General features: G+C 40.1%; 1 protein-coding gene across 3 annotated transcripts; it reads left to right on the top strand.

Moving 5' to 3' along the window:
• The first annotated feature begins 1,833 nt into the window (after positions 1-1,833).
• Positions 1,834-17,627, top strand: kdr (kinase insert domain receptor (a type III receptor tyrosine kinase)). 3 transcript variants are annotated; one of them, XM_067513589.1, is made up of 30 exons: positions 1,834-2,123; positions 2,922-3,015; positions 3,117-3,319; positions 3,753-3,874; positions 4,540-4,705; positions 4,991-5,130; positions 5,746-5,929; positions 6,672-6,786; positions 6,998-7,164; positions 7,419-7,575; positions 8,338-8,452; positions 8,582-8,693; positions 8,804-9,148; positions 9,479-9,625; positions 9,709-9,840; positions 11,270-11,376; positions 11,755-11,890; positions 13,187-13,291; positions 13,395-13,508; positions 13,744-13,832; positions 14,094-14,256; positions 14,359-14,450; positions 14,574-14,696; positions 14,788-14,899; positions 14,994-15,093; positions 15,177-15,282; positions 15,669-15,811; positions 15,897-15,981; positions 16,695-16,780; positions 16,912-17,627. In XM_067513589.1, exons 1-30 carry the CDS (start codon positions 2,060-2,062, stop codon positions 17,126-17,128), a joined length of 4,041 nt encoding a protein of 1,346 aa, XP_067369690.1. In that variant the 5' UTR covers positions 1,834-2,059; the 3' UTR covers positions 17,129-17,627. The 3 variants fall into 3 exon arrangements, with proteins under 3 accessions (XP_067369690.1, XP_067369689.1, XP_067369692.1); XM_067513588.1 differs by having other exon boundaries at positions 4,537-4,705; XM_067513591.1 differs by lacking the exon at positions 2,922-3,015 and having other exon boundaries at positions 4,537-4,705.
• The last annotated feature ends 908 nt before the right edge of the window (positions 17,628-18,535 follow it).

Here is an 18,535-nt window from a genome sequence, read left to right as displayed (position 1 = left end):
AGCTGCCTGGGCGCCCCCCTGTGGCTTATGTTCAAATATTGCCCCCCCCCCGTGGCTTAAATGCAGAGAGAGAGTTTATTTGAAACATATATACAGTATGTGCTTAGTGATAAAAGTAAAGATTCTTTAATTAAACTCTACAGTTCTTTTGTACGTCCAACCCTTAATTTTTTTAGTAATTTGTGTAATAAGTAATAATGTTGTTAATAAAGTGGTTAATCTCTCCAAGCATTCCTGTCATGTATTTCTACTTGTAAGTGCTCCACATTTTTCTCATTTCACTTGAGTTGCGTGTCCATGTATCTTTTCCACATGCATCTGGTCTTTACTGTGCAGTCTTTTCTGCTCCAGCTATGAAACACTGACCTCCTGTGATCTCCTCAGAACATAAACACAAACAGCTGCCAAGACATTTCACATCTGAATAAAGGTTGTTTTCAGACATCATTTCAATGAAAACACCATTTTTGATGTCACTACCGAAATTGCATATTTGTGACTTTGTTTTACGAGTAATTTATTATACTTCCTGCTTAAATTTCTCATTTAAAACTACTATAATCACATCTTTGGTCAAGACCCATATAAACATCTTCTTTATTGCACATTTCACAGAACATTCTCTGGCATAGTCTTGCCTTCCTTCTGTGCGTACCCCAAACTACTTGAAATTTTTCTGTTTCTCTTTGTCTTTGAATGTATGGACCATAGTTCAAAGCAATAACCTTGTATTGAGTTTGGAAAACAAAAGAAAATTTATAATAAAATGGAAAATGTTCTCTGTTTCCAGCTTTCCAGAGGTTTATTTAGTGTGAAGTGCCCTCCAGGAAGTTATGGTTAGTAGGTGGGAAGGTGGCTTAGTAGGCAAAAAGTCCCCGTAGAAGTGACCGGGCCAGGAAACATGTGGACACAAAACACACAGCTCCATCAGCTCCCTAAACCCTCGTGAATCCATGCCAGCATGAAAGACACAATCCTCCCTCTCATCAGGTGAAATTCCATGTTCATCATGTTGAGAGCAACTGTGAAATCCTGTGGAAAACATGAGCCAGACATTGTCTGTGGCAATTTAAAGCATTGTTATTCTTTAAGGCGGAACTGCCTGAAATGTGGATTTTATTAGTGCCCATTTGCTTCTTAAAGTCCTGACATGATCCCAAACATTATCAGGAATCTTTTGTCAGGCTTCTGTATTGCTCTGTGCATTTGGTTGATTTGTCTACAAATATCAAAGCAACTAAAATGAATATAAAAAAGCAAATGTCAAACTGGAAAATTCCTTTGATGCTGCATTGGATTGTAAGAGATACTGACATAAAATTTAAAGTCCAGGACATTATTTTTGAAACAGGGGGAAGGCAGCGACAATTTGTTTTGTGAACCAACCAATGTATTTTCACACAAATAAACTTATGACTTACATTTATTAAACAAAAATTAGCACATACACGCACCCACTAACTAACAGTTCAGTTAGCTCACTTGGAGCATTTAGCTGTCACATAATTCCCCCAGGAATGGGTGGAGCTTAAACCAGAGCTAAGAGCAGAGTTGATGTAAATATTGGACTCTATTGTCAGGTTGGATATACTGCTGCTGGAGATGTAGGTGACCTTGACCCTAATGGTCCTGTTTAGAAGATGTCAGGTCTAAGTTCGCCTCACCAAGCACGGAGATTATTACAGTGAAACTAACATTATGGTCAAAGTTTAGTGTTTTTTTTTCTCCTATGAATCTCAGCAGCGCCCCCTCCATCTCTCCTGGTTCAGTCACAGAGACTCAGATGCTCCTCCCCTGCAGACTGCTCTGCTGAAACCTTCCCTCCATCCTCAGCAACAGCTTCTGCTCCATGGGGACACACATATTTTACACTCTGCTGGCCACTGTCCACTTCTGCTTGGTCTCATGACTTTTCAGCAAGAAGACTTTTCTCTGGAGTGGAATATAATGCATCAAAAGTCAACGGATCAGTAGTGAGCCTGTGGGATTTTTATTACTGAATCATTTTGTTTTTAAATTTGACTTTCATGAAGACTTTGTCCATGTCTCCTGTTGGATAATGACTCAGGCAGTCTCCGTCATTCAAATACTTGGCGTTATTCTGGAACTAAGCTGTGTTGCTGGTAAGATATAAAAAACTTCTTATATGTTAACAACTGGCTTCTGTTAAATAAAAAAACTGAAAATAATAGTGGTTTGTAGCCATTTCGGAGAAATTTAATGTACTGTATTTCCCCATTGTGCAATCCACATACTCTCCGAGGACAAACTTTGCTGAATAACTTTGCGGAGTATTATTTTTATAGTTTTAAGTCTGTGCACTGAATATATGTATAATGTGAATGTTATGAAAATGTATTGCAGTGTCAGCTCACTGAAGCACAAAAATGATACAACAAAAATTACGTCCAAACTGTCGGAATCTTTTTTAAGGATTTCCAATCAAATGTGAATTTCTACCATTTAATCAATGTTCCATACAATACATGGGCCTCACAGGGAGGCTGTGCGTAGTCTGTATCCTCAGAAACAGGAACCCCACCTAGGCCACAATGTGCTTGGCTATTGAGCCTGACCCGGCCCATCTCCCCCAGCTTCCTGTTTTGACACAGCTCCACCATTTGCTGCAACAATGGAAAAATGGTCCTTGGTAGCCAGAGAGCTAGTTACAAAACACATACCATTTTAAAGACTTTTCCCCCATATTGTGCTTTCAGTCTCTATCCTGTGCTCTTGACATTATTTAATTCCTATAAAACGTTTTCAGTAACCATTCAGTGCATGTCTATGGAAAAAAAACCAACACGACCTCTGACGTCTTTAAGCTGCTTTTACTAGTTAGGGCAACACATACTGATACCATCACTCCTGACGGTGTTTTTTGTTGGTGTTTGCTGACTGAGTTGTGTTGTTGGCTGTAGGTATTGAACTGCGGTTTATGCCTGAGCCACCAACACTTAACATCTATGGCATCCATAGGATGAACAAATCCGATAACCTGGAACTTACCTGCAGGTACATATAAACTTGCCTCACCAAATTACCTCCATCCATTGATCCCTATATTCAATGTGAATAAACAGATTGTTTATAATTCTTTATCTCTTGACTGACAGAGGTCGCCAGTACTTGAGGTGGACGACGCCTCCAACAAGCAGACGCTTCAACACTACTGACTGCAGTGGATCAGGATTTTTCTGCACAACACTGAGGATCTTCAACGCAACTGTCAATGAAACTGGACAGTACCAGTGCTCCTATAGAGACCTGAAAGTTGAAGATGGCAAGACTTCAGCAGCAGCTTATGTTTTTGTCCACGGTATAACCTTTTTAACTTATTTATTTTGTAGTGCAGCTGGAATGATGGCAGTGGCACGATTGTGCTTGAAAGTTGTTAGGTTGTGTTATAAAAAATAACATTATGGCAAACATTTGGCAAAATCCAACAAATTTCTACTAACATACCTATGACATAAACAGATGAAAAGTGTAAAATTTGGTGAAAAAGATAATTTATGATTTCACTACTACAGTGTGCATTTTTATTCAGTTATAACATTTAATAAGTATGTTCAAACATCTAGTTATTTACAAGAACTGTTTAGATGACAAATCATATGTCAATATTGGCTGGTTCCATCTACCACCCCTTCCTTGCTGGAGTCCTGTTAGTGTTGATTTCTGCTTGTTTTCTTTTTTCTTTTTTACAATTAAACCCTTATCAAATATTCATTCATGTAATTTGATTTCAGATTACATGGTGCCATTTGTACCACATGAGAAAGACTTTGAAGTAGTGTTCATCCGTGAAGGAGAGCGGGTTGTGATACCATGTCGGGGGTCTGTGGAAAATCTCAACGTCACACTGTACAATGTAAGGACGAGTTGTTTTGTTTTCAACATGTTAGATCGAAAGTTTGTGGGGCATTTGTGGCTCAATTGAAAGAGCAGTTGTCCAGGGACCACAGGGTCACTGGTTGAATTATGAGTACCACCTGTCCACGTGTCAAAGTGTCCTTGGACAAGCCAACGAATCCCTGCGTAGAAGCACTATTATGTGTCTGCAGCTTCCCAACAACAATTAAAGGGACCTAATAAAGAAAAATCAAAATCATACAGGAGCGACTTATGTAGGGACAGAAACTAATACCTCTCCTGTAAAAAAAGCCATTTCCCAAATTACAGCTAATTCATTTCCTCTAAGACAAAGCTGATTTTACAAACTTCAGAATGCTCCTCCAGAGCCAAAGTTTATATTATGTAATGGTTTTCCAGGCCTCATGATGACTGAAGTAGTACTGGTAATATTCCCCTGGATCTGTCAGTTAACCCTTTGAACTGGTGAAATGCTGGTGAAGTCTTATTGTGGTTTCACACAAACACACTGAAAACCAGTTCTTAATAACCAGTTTACTGAGATTCCAGCTTCCAGATTATTTTATTTACATAGCTTGATTAGGTTATTTAAGTATTAAAATGTTATTTTATTGATTTTCATTTCCATTTACAAATTCAGTAATATTATGTGTCTGTCAGAAGTATCCAAATAAGGAACTTTATCCTGATGGGAAGGACTCTTACTGGGACGCCAGGATTGGTTTCACCGTTCCCAGTTACCTCATCAGCTATGCTGGGGTTGTGTCCTGCCATACTCGTATTGGAAATCAGATATTTAAGTCCTCTCTCTACATTGTGGCTGTTGTAGGTAAGACATGCAAACAACAAAACCTTACTTGGAAAAGTCATAACCCCACACGTTATGTATGTGTGTGTTTTTTTGAACTGTATGAATACTGAATTCTTAATGGAAAGATTATGTTTACTTGTAAGATTTACTTTTTGTGTAAGAGAGAAAGGTGTTTGATCCTCAGGATAAAATGAAACAAGGACTTGTGTTGCGCAAGTGAGAGAGAGAGAGAGAGAGTCTGAAGTCTCAGGAAAAACAATAGGCTGGCGACTGACTGCCGTGTCTTCCCTTCCTCTTCCGCAGGATACAAGATCTATGACCTCACCCTGACCCCCCAAGAAGTGAGATTGTCTGTGGGGGAGCGGCTGATGCTCCTCTGTACTGCCCACACTGAGCTCAACGTGGGCATCGAATTCAACTGGACACACTCCGGTCAGCCCCTGGTCAGTTCTCAAATCATTTCTGTTTTTCTGTGATGGTAATGACTACTATAGCTATGCTTACTGAAAACATGTGACCACCTGTCACCAGTTTGTTTGACTCACAGCTGAGGACAGACAGAGATACACGGAGTCCTGTATCAGACTTCCTGTTATCCATGCACATGATCCTCATTTCCTGCTTTCAGGAATCTCTCAACTTTTCTCTGTACCTCCAGGTCACAGTGCAGAGGTGACCAGATCTGTATTTGAGGTTTTAACTGCTTACATAAGAAAAATAAGCCTTGTGGACTAAAGCTGACATTTGCTTGTTTGTTCTACATTCTGTTTTTACAGTTAAAGCTAAATTAAGCCACTTGTTTCTAATAATCATAGAGAAATACTCCATAACTTATCTTATAGTGAAGAGGGGATGTTAAAGCCTGTCTCACCCTTCTAACCAATCAGGCACGAACTTTGACACACCATCAGTATTTGTGTCCTGGATAGAGTGACATTAAGTCTCATGCAACAGCTAGGTTTATTCCAAAAAGTTGCACATTGAAGGGCCTGCTTGCGTTCACATTTATGTCCATTCAAAAGGCAAATTCCATGTTTCATGTTTCTTTTGTATGTCAGGCTTTAGCGAATCGTTTGAGTCCGATCCACGCACTGCCACACAAGAAGAAGCTGTGGAACTCTCTGGAGCTGTCTAACACGCTCATAGTGGAGAATGTGACCATTGATCACACTGGGGAATACACCTGCACTGCATCCAGTGGGCAGATGGAGAAAAGTGCCTCAGCATTTCTTACAGTGTATGGTAGGTGCTCTGAAAATATCTTGTTATAGTTAAAGGGAAAACAAACCCTTACCGTATTCACAGACATTTACAGACACCTGGACACATGCCACGTACCATCTAGATTCAAAACTTCTATTATCATTCTCACAAATAAAAAAACAAAACAAAGATGCACTGGACTAAATGACTACAGAACAATCACCTAGAGAACAATCACCCTCATTAAATAACCTCATGAGGTTATTTAAGCAGCCTTCATTTCCCACCTCAAAACTATCATACATTTATTTCTGGCCCCTGTGCAGGTCACTTACAGACCTGTAGACAATGCTGCTGACCTTGTCCCCCACTTTACCCTCCGGCTTCTGGACTGCCCAAAAGTCTATGCTAGGAAACGTTTCTTTTATCACCGCATTTATTACCATCACCCCAGCTTCTAAACAAGCTCCTGCAACTGAGCGTGTCTGATTCCACCTGCAGTTGGATTGCAGATTTTCTCACTGACAGGAAGCAGCATGTGACGCTGGGGAAATAGTTGCACTTCAAGTCATGAGTAAAGCTAAAAGATGTACCTCCGCTGCCAGGAATGGCAGCAGACTGCTGCATATCATTCACTCAGCAGAGATGGTTATGTGTTATGTACCAGTTGTACAATTTTCCTTCAAATCAATCGTTGAAAAGTTGATTCCATATTCTTGGAATACTGTATTCATGCGAAATAGGCTATGAACTTAGGCTGTTCATTTTCTTGTCTTCACAGAAAAGCCTTTTATTGATCTAAAAGAGCCACTGAAGAAGATTTGGGAGGCAAATAAAGGAGAGCGAACGACCATACAAATATCTGTCTCAGCTTACCCTGTTCCCAGCATGAAATGGTATGTTCACAGTTGGCAAACACCAGAATAGCAGTAGCAGTTTGTGATACAGGTATTTAGCTGTATAGTTTGACAATGTGTAAAAACTCATTGACCCTGTGCTAATGACAGATTAAACTGTTTGTTGTGAGCTTTTTTCTTTCGCGTAATTTCAGGCACTGTTTGTTTAAAATTACTTTGCAGCATCACTTTTCTCTGTCATGTCTGTCAGGTTAAAAAATGGCCAACCACTGAAAGAAGAATATAGATTTAAACAGAAGAGTGATGGTCTCGTTATCCGTGAAGCCACAGAAATGGATGCAGGGAACTACACACTTGTCCTGACTAATGAAATTACTAAAGAGGAACAGAGACGCTCCTTCCAGCTGCTGATCAATGGTACGTGTTCTCTGGACTTCTCCTCTTTCATTCCTTTATAAGCTTGGGGACCTGGTGGCTCAATGGGCAGAGCATTGGATTGGAATGGAGAAGGTCACGGAATCCCACCCCACCATGTTGTGGCCCTGCCCAGCCATCAAAGGCTACTTTGGTGCCGTTCCAGAGCACAGATAAAATGGAAGGGTTCATGTCAAATCAACATCCCGAGCAATGACAGACACTGGTGACAACTCTGTGTCTGTCCGTTTCCACAGTTCCCCCTAATATCATCGAGAAAGAGGTGGCTGCGGACACTGATGTGTACCCGTATGGCAGCAGCCCCACACTGAGGTGCACAGCCCGTGGAATTCCCATACCTACACATATCCATTGGCAGAGGATGTCCAAAGAGGACTGCCCACAGGCCTTTGCGTAAGAGATACCTTTCATCATATGTGTGTGTGTGTGAGAAGTAGAAGAAATAGAAAATGGAAGGGGAGGACTTACTTTTGTGTATGCACACAGGGGTCACATGTTTCTCAGTCACTCATTGTCAACAGGTTGTTGATATGGGAAAGGAATGGCAGCTTTCGTGATGTTGACAAAAACAACAGAAGAGACAATGAGAACACACTCTGACCCGATGCAGATCAGCGGATGTGATTCATCCTCTTCACAATGTCCATTTTTAGAAGATCTTTTATTCTAATTCAGACTGTGTTTACCAGTTTTGTTATCTGACTTTTACTACAAGCTGTGCAGGACGATGTTGACGCATAGAAAAAGACATACATGGCCGCTTTAACCAGCAACATGTTTCTTATCTTCTGCCTGCACATTTAAGTGCTGTCTCTATGCTTCCTGTTATCATCATCTTCTTCTTCTCACTGCTGAAGCTATATTTTATATACACACACACACATATATTTATTAACCATAAAATTTTTATTAATATTGTAATGAAACAAAATTAAAAAGTATAAAAACTGAATTTCCAGTTTTTCTATGGGTCAAATTTCTCTACTTGTGTACTGCAGCACTGTATTGATAAGTATTTGGTTGATGCCAGTGAAGAAGAACAGTCTGCATGTTGCTTTTTGCACATTTGGTTCTTGTTTAGTGAGGATGTCTTTCCAAAAATATCAATGTGCATTCAATTAATCTTTGATGTCTATGTTGATTGTTGTCCAATAGGTCCGGGTTTATAAGGTCTGAGATTGGGGATTGTAAAAGTTGGACAGACATTGGTAACAGCACTGTTCACAACCCTGAAGAACAAATTATGGTGAATACTGATCATGCCCAAAAGGTAAATATATTCTTCTTTATTACATTATTACTTCTGCAGTCTGCCACTTGAGAATCCTACCAGATCAACTGTCGATGTTGCATCATATCTGTGAATGTACTATTATTAATAAAGTATATGTTTCCATAGAAAATCACAAGCTCTTTAAAGATTCAAAAAGCTGAGGCACATGCCGTCTACAGATGCACGGCTTCCAACAAAGTAGGAAAGGATTCACACCTCATCTTTTTCCATGTCACACGTGAGCACTGGCCTTTTTTTTCCTGTTTCACATGGTTTCTGTCTGTTCTCTTTTTATTATTTATCATATCTATACTCATGACTGATTTTGTCTCTCTCTATGTCTATCAGGTGGTCTAGAGGTCAGTGTGTCACCTTCTTATGAGCCCATAGAGGAAGACAATGTCACCATGCGGTGTAAGGCAGATGAGCTGATCTACAGCAACCTTGCCTGGTTCCGTGTGACTAACATCTCTGAGTCAGAGTCGGTCTCCTTGGTACAGCCCTGCCGCTCTCTTACCCTCCAACCGAAGCCTCAGTCGCAGGTTGCGTTGTTCACCAAGCAGGGCACCAACATCACCCTGGAGCTGCTGTTGCCCAACGCGTCCCGTCAAGATGAGGGTCTTTATGCCTGTCAGGTGCAAAGCATAAAGACAAGGGAAAAAACCTGCCTGCTACGTCACCTTTCTCTCAGACGTAAGAAAAATTAAACAACTTTATACTTCTTTATAAAAGATAGAATACATGTGACAGGTCTGTATGCGGTAAAAATGTTAATGAGGCACTTTATGCTCAGCTTTTGAAGCATCCTTAATACTGCAATAATAATATGCGACCTGAGAGCATACCTGAGTATTGAGATCATGAAGAATATGTACTAATATACCATTTCAGGAAAATACGAACAATATAATATTGTGCAAGTAACATCAAACATAATCAGTGATTTTTTTCAGGTGTTTTTTCTATTATTTACATATTTAAAAAGTGTTTAAAAACATAATTTAGTTTGATTCCCTATTTCAGGTCTTGAGCCTGCAAGGATTATTAATAACTTTACCGACCAAAAAGTCAACACAAGTACAACGGTCATTCTTCTCTGTGATGTGACTGGGACGCCAACCCCAACCGTGGTGTGGACCAAAAACAATCAAACGGTAGTGAAAGGCTCAGGTGAGGCGTCCACAGCCATTGGAAGAAATAGACTCACTCCGTGATTTTGCGCAGCTGCTGAAAACACTATGCATTGCTTTCAGGGGTCATTCTGAGCCAACATAACCAATTGTTGACCATTCAGCGTGTAAAGAAGGAGGACGGAGGCCTGTACACCTGCACTGCTTGTAACAACCGTGGCTGTGACAGCTCGCAGACTTTTCTGACAACCGAAGGTCAGTTCTTGCTTGAATGGGAGCCACGTAATGCTGATTGAAGCTAAAATACTGCAGCGTGCCATCAATTTCCTGTTTGCTGATAGCACTGATAGATGATCGGACAATGGGCCCCCAGACACAGCCCTTCCACATAGGAATACGTCCCTGAGATTGAAAAGACAATGTGCACCATGTTGTTAGTAATAGTCCTGTCAGTTTTAGTTAGTTTGTAAAAACATTTTTGTGACTCTTTATGGTTATTTCGCATCTTTTTTGCTATCTGTGTCTCTTTTTGGCCTTTGGCATGTCTTTGTAAGTGTTCTATCACTGTGTTTAATGCTTTTTTTTGTGTTACATCTTTTAGTAGTTGTTTAAAAAATTTCACATGTACATCCCTTCAGTTTAGCATCCAAATCCCATAAGAAAGAATATATTGTTATCGATGACGCAAGAGCAAGTTTAGCCTAATCTCTTGGCAATAGGTACAATACTCGCAAAGACTGTGTTTTTGTGTCGCACATATTCACAACACACATACAATATTTTTGATCTCAAAGATGTAATGTAAGAATAGCTTTGCTTCCGCATGACAGGAAGTTGGCCTAGTTAGTGCATATCCTCCTAAGAGTTTTTAAATCCAAAACAATGAGGAAACGGCAGGACAAAGGGAGAGGTCAACCTTGCTCCAGCTCTAGATCTCCTGTCCACAATGTTCTGTCGGGAGCACAGAGACACAGTGACAAACAAACAAATGTGCTCAGTAGAACCAGGGCCTACGTGACCTGGTCCCAGCAGGAGAATGCAGACCCAGTTACAGTAGCTCCCAGCGTTGCTTGAGCGCCAGCGCTGCTTATGTAGAAGAGTCTTAGTCTAAAATCACTTGAATGATGATTGCTGAGTTTCAAAAAAAGCAATATTTCATTTCAACGAAAACATACACAGAAAGAAATTTCACATGGGAAAAAAAATCTAGTCTAAGAAAAGGCTGGAAATGATTTGTACAACTACCCCTCCTTAGAGCCAAAAGAAAAGACTTCCTCTGAGCCCCTCTTTCCTATTAATTATTGTTGTACAGTTTGTAAGCTGACCACTCAGTACATCATGTAGTTACACACTACTATTACTCTGATTGACCTTTTCCAAGTTGTCTTTGGCAGTTGTTGTTCACACAGACTCCTGACCATTTGTTATGAGTAGATAAATTATCAGTTTGCCTACAGTCCAGATTCCAACAGTCTCCTTCCTCTACCCCAAACACAGACACACACACACCCGCACACACACACACGTGAACATGACAAAGACAATGACAAACCTGTCTCAACTTTATGCAACACTGCCTGTACTGAAGCTATACTCCATCAGAACTGTGTTGTATCTGTTCTTTTTCTTATCAAGAAGTTGTTTGTTAATTCTACACCAACTTATGTTGTTGTATTTTCTTTAGGTGCAGAGGAAAAGACTAATGTGGAACTAATTGTTCCTATCGGGTCAGTGGTCATCGCCATGTTTTTCTGGTTACTGATCGTCTTTGTCATCCGTGGAAGAAAGAGAGTAAGAACTTCCTCTTTCTCTCTGCCACATTTTCCTTCCTTGCATTTTCCATCCAGTTACACGTGGGATGGCGAATAATGCATTGCAACGTTAACAATTAAACACACTGTGAGGGTTTATGACTGATTGGAAGTGACTGATCTGGCTCTCAGTGGTCGCTCTCCTTTGTAGCCCGGAACAACAGGGCCACTCTCTGCTCCCATAAGTCACGTACACCCACAGCATCAACTGGGCCTCCTTTATTGGAAGGGCACCAGAGTCATTAAAAACTGCTGAACCATTTTATGCTAGTGAAAGTGTTGAACAGAGATAATTAGAAGCTCACTAATTTACACATTAAATCTCTGCTTATCTGTCATATTTCTCATTGTGTTTCAGCCAAATGGTGGGGATCTGAAGACGGGTTACTTGTCCATGATCCTGGACTCAGAGGACATGCCAATGGATGAACAGTGTGAAAGGCTCACGTATGATGCTAACAAATGGGAGTTTCCTCGGGACAGACTGAAGCTGGGTAAGACACAAAGCTCATTCAACGCGGTAGGCAGCATGGTGACTTAATAAGTGAGGAGACGACATGTGACATGTGGCAGTGGGAATCTAAACTGCTGAACAGCCCCTTCATCCCTAAATCTCAGCTCAGAGTAATCATAAGATAAGGAACCAGCACAAATAGGATATAAATGATCATATTATGAAGAAAAATAGATTATTTGTTAATTTTTCTTAGGTTTATTTTTGATTTAATTTTGGTGATAACACTCCATGACAGCTGTGACAGCCTGAGCAGGCTGATGATCGGCCAGCCCGCCACTGTGGAACAAACTTTTATCTTAACAACCTTCGATAACACAAGAAACTAAGACAGTATGTTAGATAATAGCTTAGCTTCTCTAGCTTCTCTTTTATGAAATGTATGATTTGGACAGAAAAATGGTCTAATACCTGACAAAATGATTGTGGGTGCTGAAAAACCAGCTATCAAATGAGCAGATGAGATGAACTAAAAGAGGCAGATATATTTGATTCTTCTTTAGCACCAGCCACAAATGTACAAAGGCCAACAATACTAAAACAATATAATTAAGTTACCATTCAAGGACCACTTTGTTTTGGCACATGTCCATGCCTGAAATCCCTCAGTAATTACTATGCAGTCCACTACATTTACTAGCTGTCATTTTTTTTGAGTACATTTGTTGTTCGTTGTTTTAGAAAATCCAAAATCGGATGGAAAAGTGTCATCCACTGTTTTCCACATTCCAATGCACCATATCTTGTAGACAGTTGCATGCTTTTATAGTTGTTATAATGTCACAACATTATGATGTGCACAATCTCAGTGTATTCCTCAATGCTGAATAAATTAACGTTATTTCACCATAGAGAGTAGAATTAGTCTCCACAGTCTTGTCAGCACTTCTATGACTTTATAACATTACCCATGTTCACTCTCTTACGTTTGTGCAATATTGTTTTCTTATAATTGCTAATTGGAATGAAGTAAAGGTGAGGCCGACTGTAAATGTCTTTAGTTTTGTGAGAATTTGGTCATATCTAAAATACTAAACAGATTAACATTTTCACTAAAAGACACAAATGTCTGACCTCTTGGTGGTGCTACAAGGAAATACAATGTCTAGAGACCATCATTTCTGTACAAAATAAAATGACCAACAATCTAATAGTTGCTGACTTATTCCAATGTTGACCAAAGTGGCAACATGGATGACAATATTGGTTACATATAGACAGAAATTCTGCATGGATGTTGTTGCTTAGACGTTTGACCTTATGACGGATGTTTTAGGTGATCCACTTGGCCGCGGAGCATTTGGTCAGGTGGTAGAAGCAGCGGCCTTTGGCATTGAGAAAGCTACCACATGTACCACTGTTGCAGTCAAGATGCTTAAAGGTTAGGTTTTTTTCCCCTTTGTCTTAACACAAATAACAGTAAGTAAACAAAATGTGAACCTTCGAAACACACACAAAGTTAAAAATGTCTCGTTACGTCACAGAGGGAGCCACATCTAGCGAGTACCGTGCCTTGATGTCAGAGCTGAAAATCCTCATCCATATTGGACATCACCTCAATGTGGTGAACCTACTGGGAGCCTGCACGAAGCCTGGGGGTGAGTGAAAGCACATATATCAGATACCAAGAAAGGCCAATTAACTTTCTCCCTCTTGTTTCTATGCATGTAGCATTCTTGAGCAATTTTCTAGTTTAAGGAACAGCTAGAAGTATTCCCAAACTTATGCCAAATTTATCAGTTTTTGTTTTGATGTGTTGTTTATTTTTTGTCACTTATGTCCTGTTATGAACTCTTTTATCCTCAATCTCTTTTCTCTTCCCTTTCACCTCAGGGCCACTGATGGTGATTGTAGAATACTGTAAACATGGAAACCTCTCCAGCTACTTGAAGAGCAAGCGTGGAGAGTACAGCCCCTACAAGGTAAACGAAGTGTAACCCACATCCAGCTAATAAACCACAGCCAAGCCTCTGATGTGGCTGCGCTTAGCCATGACTCCTGCACACAGTGACATTACTGGTCCCAGAAGAGACCACAGACACAGCAAGGCAATGCAGCACTGACCACACAGACTGAGAACATGGACAAAATAAAACCTGCAGCATGAATCAAATATTATTATGATTGAGACTGTTTTCTGCTTATTTACTGAAACAGTTACTGTGTTTTCACATGGTCAATAGAGGAAGAGAGTTGATAGCCAGAAGTGGATGCCTGCAGAAGAGGATGTGACAGAAGGAGATCTGGGACTGGGCAGAATTGCCCAGTTGGACATCTGCACAGGAACAGCTGTCTGCTCCACAGCTGGAGACAAGGCTTCAGGCAGCAACATGGACATTCGGGAAGGTGCTGAAAACTGCTCAGAATGACACAGTTATTATTATCATTTCAGTGCTTGTATACATTTAGTTCACTTTTATGATTGTAAAATGCATCATGTGACCACAGAGAGTTCAGATGACGACCATTTGACCATGAAGGACCTGATAAGCTACAGCTTCCAGGTGGCCAAAGGCATGGAGTTTTTGTCCTCACGCAAGGTGAAGCTACTACTATCTAACACTCTGTACATGTATATTGTGTTCAAAGTGTTTTCAAAATGAAAAATATTAGTCCCCCTTTGATACATGAAGGTGAATTTCTTTATTTCTGTTTTCTCATAGTGTATTCACAGAGACTTAGCAGCCAGAAACATTCTGCTTTCCGAGAACAACGTGGTAAAGATCTGTGACTTTGGCCTTGCCAGAGATGTCTACAAAGACCCTGATTATGTCCGCAAGGGGGATGTAAGTTCCCACAGCTGATGCTAATGTCTTCTGTGAAGCAGATTAAACCTGAAAAACCAAATTAACATATTCCTCGCTGCCATCGTCACAGGCACGTCTTCCTCTAAAGTGGATGGCCCCTGAGACCATCTTTGACCGAGTGTACACAACACAAAGCGATGTTTGGTCCTTTGGGGTTCTTGTCTGGGAGATCTTCTCCCTAGGTAAGTTTAGGACTCACTATCACACTTAACACTGACTACATAATAGCCACTGTACACATGTGATATCACCCCTGTCTGTCTGTCTGTCCTGTAGGAGCTTCTCCCTATCCGGGTGTTTGCATCGATGAGTCTTTTTGCAGAAGGTTGAAGGAAGGCACCAGGATGAGACCCCCAGAATACGCCACAAATGACATGTGAGTGGAGAGCTAGCGTGATGCATTTAAGTACATCACAGAACTATAATTCCTATATAGACCTAATTTCTTTGTGTTAACAGATACCAGACGATGTTGGACTGCTGGCTGGATCGTCCCACAGACAGGCCGACATTTGCAGAGCTGGTTGAACATCTGGGCAACCTGCTACAAGCCAGTGCTCAACAGGTTTGTGTGGATTGAAAAACAAATGTCTAAAGTGGGTTAGGCCTTCTGTGACAATATCCATCAGTCCTTCTTTAGAATTTGCTACTGTTATGACTTTCAGCTGCTCCCTGCATACCTGAATAATGAATAGTGGATTACAAAAGGTTCCCACCCATTCAAGGAGTGTTGCCAAGGCATTCTATGCCATTTAGGAAGTTATTAGCTGAGACTGAAGCAGGAAAACCAGGATGACGCAAACAAATTACATCAGAACAAGTTAATTAAAGCACAAGGAAAAGTTAGTCCTGGGATATATTTAAAACGTGTATATCAATTTCCCACCTGCAAATTCACATTTCGACATTTGTGTGGAATGAATTGACCTAGTTGTATTATTTGGTCTCCAGGATGGGAAAGACTACATCCCATTAACAGCAGGTGAGACAGAAAGATCTCCAGTGAGCCCTGACACCAGGAGCCCCTACAGCAGTGCCCAAAGTGGGCAAATCCTTGAAGCCCAGCTCCACTATGACAACCCATCATCCTTTGGGTGAGCAGTCACTTCCCACTTCAGCTATTACTTTTAAATTTTTACATTTTACATTTTACATCATTGACTTATCTTCTCTGTGCAGACTGTCCCAACAGAGTGAGCGTTGCGGTCGACCTCTCAGTGTGAAGACGTTTGAGGACATCCCTGTGGCACGCAGCAGTGTCATGGTGAGTGAGTTTAAATGCACAAATTTAATACCTACATGTTAAGAGATTTTTGTGTGATTCAGCTTGTGTTTCCCTCCACATACAACATGAATAAAGAAGGTAGAAAAAACAACACAGTTCAGTTATTGCTGAACTCAAATGAACTCTTTGACACCAAGGTATTAAAATTCAATAATTCAATTTTAAAATTAAATTGCAGAGATGTAATTTGTGTGCTGTACAGTTTTTTTACTCTTAACTGATACATATATTTTCTCTTTTAAATAAACCTCTGACATTTTGAAAGTTATGAAACATAGTGGGAAGCCAGTCGAAGGTAACAATTGATATTAAATGTCACATGGTGTAAAATAATTAATGCAATGCAAAGAGCTGAATGATAGTCAGATAATAGATTGGTTTACAAAAAAATCAAGAGGGTTTCTCACTTCCAGCTAAGTCTAATCTGAATATGTTTGGGATTTAGACAGCTGGTCTAACAAAAACAGGCAGCTTGACTACATGCCTTTGAACCTTGATAAAAAATAGATTACATTTACATTTACATTTAGTCATTTAGCACACGCTTTTATCCAAAGCGACTTACAAGTGAGATTCAATTGGTTAAGAAAAAAAAAATTCTTTGCTTCTCTGATTTACAATCAAAGAAACCTGAAAACTAAAGATGTGAGAACGATTCATGCCAGGTACTAACCACAGGTTACCTTCTACAGGAGGGTCACACAGACAGTGGTATGGGCTTCTCACCAGAGGAGCGAAAGGGTTTGAATCGCCAGCTGCAGACAACACCCAACTTCAGGTGAGGACTGAGCATCATCATATAAGCCCTGTTGCACTTTACTCACTATTACCCATAAGCTGTTAAATATAATTTCACTTATTTGGTGGTTGATTCAGTGCAAATGTCCCATTCCTTTTTTCGCTTTTTAGCCAACTCATGCGCTGTAAGAGCAAGGAGTCTTTGGCCTCGGAATCATCCAATCAGACGAGTGGATACCAGTCAGGCTACCACTCTGATGACACCGACACCCCAATCTATGCAAACGAGGAGGTGATCATGAAGCACAATATGCTGAAGAAGCCTCGACTGCCCAAGACGCCTGACAAATTCAACACGGAGATTCGCTACAGCACGCCACCTGTCTGACCCCTGAGTCTTGTCATTGTACAGTATTTGTTTAATACAGAGATTACACTTTAGGAGCAGTGGCCACACATGCATTGAGTTCTGTTAAAAACCAATAAGCTCATGAGCGGCAGAAAAAAAATAAGGTTGTATGATAAGTGTGATCAGCTCTTCTTGGACAGCCAGAGGAATGCTATCATGTGTACATGGCAAATCTGAGCAGCTGAGACACAAGGATATGCCAAATTCCCAAGGCAAAATCCACCCACTTCCCCTATTGCAGGAAATGTTATGTGGAATTTCAAGATAATTAAATCAGCAAATGTTTTCTTATTCTCTTTCTCTCTTTGTTTCTCATTCCAGACAACGAGACAGTTCTCTTAGCTAAATCAAAATGTTTTTAAATTTACATTTGTACAAATTTTGTATTTGTATAATGCACAGTATTTTTTTGGAAGTGTATTACTAAACCTTTGTTAATGTAACTAGTTTTATAAAATAAAACACTCACAGATTAAGATTGTTCTTGCATTCTACTTTTTGTTTGACACTGAAAGACTCCTATAGCCCTTAAAAACACACAATCATCTGTGTTTGTGTTTTTTTGTGTTATACACCCCATTTCCTTTCACTGTGTGTTACGCAAAGAACACAATACCTTCTCAGCCTTGGTCAGTTGCTTCATGTGTGTGTGTGTTGTTGGAACAATACCCATCCAGCCTTGAACATTTTCTTAACTTTACTCAGGTCCCATTGCCCATAGCCCTGCCAAGGCCAGTGTATGGAACACTGTAACAACAAATGGCACATTTAAAAAGCAGGTGTGAGAGCTTAAACAAACCTCAGACAAAAGTAATTTTCCAACAACAGTTTTAATGCTGTTACAGTTTTTTTGAGTGTGTGTGTGGGTGTAAAGTGACTGAATGGGTGATGGTGGGTGATGAGAATGAAATGTATTTTGTCTACAATCAAGGACAATGAACTGGTTAATTATAACATACTACAGGAAATGACACAGACTCTGAAGAGTGGAGCATTTCCCCACTTCCACACAAAACACTACAGGTTAAATTTAGAAAGTCCTCCCCGTTACTACTGGAGGAGGTGAGAGAAGAAAGTTTAATGTCCCCATATGTATTCAAGACAGAGAAATGTTTTAATTCATCTTTTTTACAGAAATTTGCAGCTTGAGCAAAAAGAGTGAAAAAAAAGGTTAATACTACTTATCGCTATGTTTGAAAAACAATTGCCAGATAAGAATGATTGGGTGTGTTTGATGAATAAAAGGGTGAATAAAACAAGATTGAAAAGAAAAGAAAAAAAACACCATTATTTTACAAATTTATGTTTGCTGACATTTCCATTAAGCACGGACTAGAGAGATAACTGAGCAATAATGCCCTCTGCTGTGATTAAGGTGTAATCACC

This window comes from Channa argus, chromosome 8 (genome assembly GCF_033026475.1).
Source record: "Channa argus isolate prfri chromosome 8, Channa argus male v1.0, whole genome shotgun sequence".
In the NCBI taxonomy this organism is placed as follows: Eukaryota; Metazoa; Chordata; class Actinopteri; order Anabantiformes; family Channidae; genus Channa; species Channa argus.
Note: the sequence above shows the minus strand (reverse complement) of the source record. Positions and strands in the feature narration are given on the sequence as shown.